This window comes from Seriola lalandi, unplaced genomic scaffold (genome assembly GCF_002814215.2).
Source record: "Seriola lalandi dorsalis isolate HSWRI2012SDOR001 ecotype SW California unplaced genomic scaffold, Sedor1 jcf7180002054576, whole genome shotgun sequence".
Lineage (NCBI taxonomy): Eukaryota > Metazoa > Chordata > Actinopteri > Carangiformes > Carangidae > Seriola > Seriola lalandi.
The window spans coordinates 1,523,114-1,526,617 of NW_019525129.1; the positions used below are offsets into that span (position 1 = coordinate 1,523,114).

A 3,504-nucleotide genomic window follows, 5' to 3' on the forward strand; every position below is an offset into this window, starting at 1 on the left:
GTGCTGAGACGTTTCAGCCTTTACCAGTCACATCTTTTTCCATAGAAAAGTGCATGTCAGCTGATAATAGCAATAATCTGCACAACAGTTAATTAATTACAGTTACTTACTAGTTGATTAACTACTAATGAAAATATGCAAATAAATAAATAATTTCCATTAAAGGATTGAGGAGCTGTTGGAAATAATAAATATGTTGGCTTTATCTTACCTAGCCTGTGAAATATGGGGTAACCTTCAACTGAATTATAAACCCATATCATTATAGTTTAAAAAATATATACATTTGTATAACATTACAAATGGCAGTGTGTTTACTTTTGTTTTTATTCAGGTATCTGGCTTCCTAATTCTTGGCCTGTTTTTTCTAATGATTAGTGAGTGACATAATAAGGACATATGCCAGCAGAGTTAAATGTTGAGTCTAATACTCATATATGGGTCCAATTATGTGTGAATTTGAGCTCTCTAACTTCTGGTCAGATCTATATACAGAATATTGAGATTTATAATGTGTCTCTTCCCTGAGACATAATTTATTCTCAAATACCCTATCGATTATATTTCTACAGAATCTGTGAAAATGTGAAATAAAATATGAATTTACAGACATGGACAGTTTACATGGAATCATCACAGCTCTATGGGAGATGGGGAAATGATGTATAAATACATGCATAACAATACTTTCAACGAACATTCAATACTTTGTCTATGAATAAGTGTGTTGTTTCTAGGTTCTATGACTTAAACTCACAGTTAGTGCAGGTCACTTCGCTGGAATTAAAAGCAAGTTGTCAGTGAGAGAAAATGCACCCACTGCCATCAGCTGGTCAATAGTGGGAACTGCAATATTTTCTTTCGCAGTGCTATTGACTTCATTGCTAAGAAATAATGCACATTGTTGCAAGGGTGACAGACACCACTAAACGACGACCCATCCGCACACACATGGAAGACAGAAGCAAACAGGTCTGAAGGCAAGTATTTTCTCTTTAATAAGAGCAGAACATCAAAACATTAAGCTTCATCTCTTTGAGTTGGGTCACACAGTGCCCAATGCCTTGTGTTTAAAGCACAATGTGTTTAATAGCACTCTTAAGGTAAACATAGAGCAGGCATTTATTAGTCTGAAATGGTTTTGAGAGGCAGAGATTTATTAGAAACTAGAATTATGTGTGAAAAAGACAAAGATCTCAAAAGTCTGTTAGATCTAGTTCTTGGTATTGTAATTTGGGGTCTTTAAGTCCTCTCATACGTCTGTATCCTGGTTTTTATCTGACTCCCTCTCCAAAGTGTCAGCACTTCTGTATGGAATAGAGGGAAATTATGAACAACACTTGGTAGTATCTGTTTTCTACTGTTATCATTTAATGCTGACTAACTGATTTAAGTGTTCCAGGTCTGAAGTAGCTTACTAACCTACACCTACTGACTGTGTCAACTGTATTACAGAAGAGAGTAAACTCTGTATCTAAGATTTCAGGCCAATGGAAGTGTTTCAGCCTCAGTCTTCACTGTGTGTGGCTCTGTCTCTCTCTTGATCTCAGAAGTCTGAAGAATAACCTCAGTTCCATTTTCAGTCACCCCCTCTGGTGCTTGGTCTTGCTGGACAGGCTGCAATAACTGACTCCTGGCTACTCTCCTCATGTGTTTGATCTCCTCCCATCTCTGCACCCTCCTTCCAAGTTCAGACCCTTTGTTCTTTCTCTTCATAAACCTCTGCCCCCAAGAGAGGTCTGTCTGTGAACATGACTGTTGGGGCCTGGAGCAGCTCCGTGTGCTCTCCCCCAGCACGGGCATAGACGGCACTCGAGCACGTTGCCTCTGCACGTCCTCTTCCACTGCTTTAAACACCAGGTCGGTGATATCTCGGCGAAGTCTCATGAGCACCATAGGGTCTTGAATCTGCTGCATATCAGCTAACATGACCTCTGCAAAGTGGTTTAGTAAGTCGTGTCTGGGTGTGTTTGGTGCAGGTCTTTGGGTCGGCTGATCGTCAGAGCTCTCGTCGTTGTGATGGTGTGGACAGCTCAAAGAGATGACCTCTGTGACTTGAGGCTGTGGGTTTGGACAGTGCAGGGGAGCAAGATTTGGGGTGGAGGAAACAGACTGGTATTCGTCACTCAGATCTTGCCCAGACACATCAGCATCCAGTGGGCTACCAAATGAGCTTCCCATCTCCTGGTCAAAACTTCCTTCAGTCTCCAGCTCCTCATCATCCTCTTCCTGGTCATCAAACTTTTCTTCCTGCAAAAAGAGTACACAGAAAACATAAAAATCCACAATAAAGATCCGCAGGGAAGCATCTGCAGGCTTATTTGCGATACTTTCCACCTACCAGATATGAATCACTTCGCCTGCGAACTATATAAGGCCTCAAGAAATGAAGTTTCTCCCTAAGCATCTTTTGCTGGGCAGTGCTGACTCTCTCTGGATGCCACAGCACCCTCCCGTACTGAGTCCGGAGTGATCTCGATCTTCTCTCAACATCAGATACTGCATGCAAGAAGTGAAGATATGTCTTAGTTAAATATGCAAAATGTGACTGAACAGCAGCACTATAGGAGTAAAAAGAGGTAAGAATAAACCACAAACATAAAAACCCTTGATCCTACTTCTGTTTAAACTTCAAATATATCTTGTACAGTGAAAACTGTAGATGTACAAGATTTAACAATATGCCGGCCAATTTCCATTTTCAGTATTCCATTAATAAAAAGGTAATGATAAACTGCACCCTGTTTGTTTCAGGAGGTGATGCAGCAGTATCATTCGACAGATGGAGTGGAAATTGGGCCTTGAGATTTTCAAAAAACGACATGCACACATGTTGTGGTATTGGACAAGCTCAGAGTATCTCTCCTGGCCTTGCTCCTTGTGTGTGCCTCCCTCCACTGTTTGTGTTGCACACATTGCTCTCTCTTTGTTTTCTGTCCTATCAACTTCTTTTTACCTGTTTGGATGTCTCTCCTCCACTTCTCTCTCTACTTCATCAAGTGCTTTCCTTTCAGGATCGACATCTTGCTGGGCACAATGAAGCCTCTGCTTTTCAGCAGTTTTTCAGGCAGTTAATTGAAGTTCAGACTGCAGATATAGTATTTTCTCTATATACTATTTTCTCTGTAGTACGTGTAGAAATGACTACTTCCGCAACACATTAGGAATCCACAAATACTAACCATTATTCACAAATACTTTACACATAGTATGCATAGACATACATTGATATAGACATTTCCATTGACAAATTGAACAGCAGACAACCCTGTTATTGCATTCAACAGGGTTGCATATAACAGGTTTGCAGAATTAGCCTAATATCCACTATTACTAATGAGGGGTTAGCTAGCTTGGAACCACATGGTACATGTTAACTATGGATAAACACATTTTTCTGTGTATTGCAGAGATATAATGTAATATTTAATCTCTCTAACAATATCGGTAACAGGGTTGCACCATTAAAGTTTACGACAGCAAGCAACACTGAAAGTTTTGTGA

The 3,504-nt window shown here is 40.1% G+C and overlaps 1 protein-coding gene across 1 annotated transcript in view; it reads right to left on the bottom strand.

The window, feature by feature from the left end:
- Window positions 1–975: 975 nt before the first annotated feature.
- Window positions 976–3,504, bottom strand: part of LOC111663438 (uncharacterized) — a 4,010-nt gene continuing 1,481 nt past the window's right edge. The window contains exons 2-3 of the mRNA XM_023417634.2: window positions 2,342–2,499; window positions 976–2,250 (exon numbers count right to left, since the gene is read on the bottom strand). Coding sequence (XP_023273402.2) covers window positions 1,483–2,250; window positions 2,342–2,499 — 926 coding nt within the window. The 3' untranslated portion in view covers window positions 976–1,482. The remainder of the gene's footprint in view (window positions 2,251–2,341; window positions 2,500–3,504) is intronic.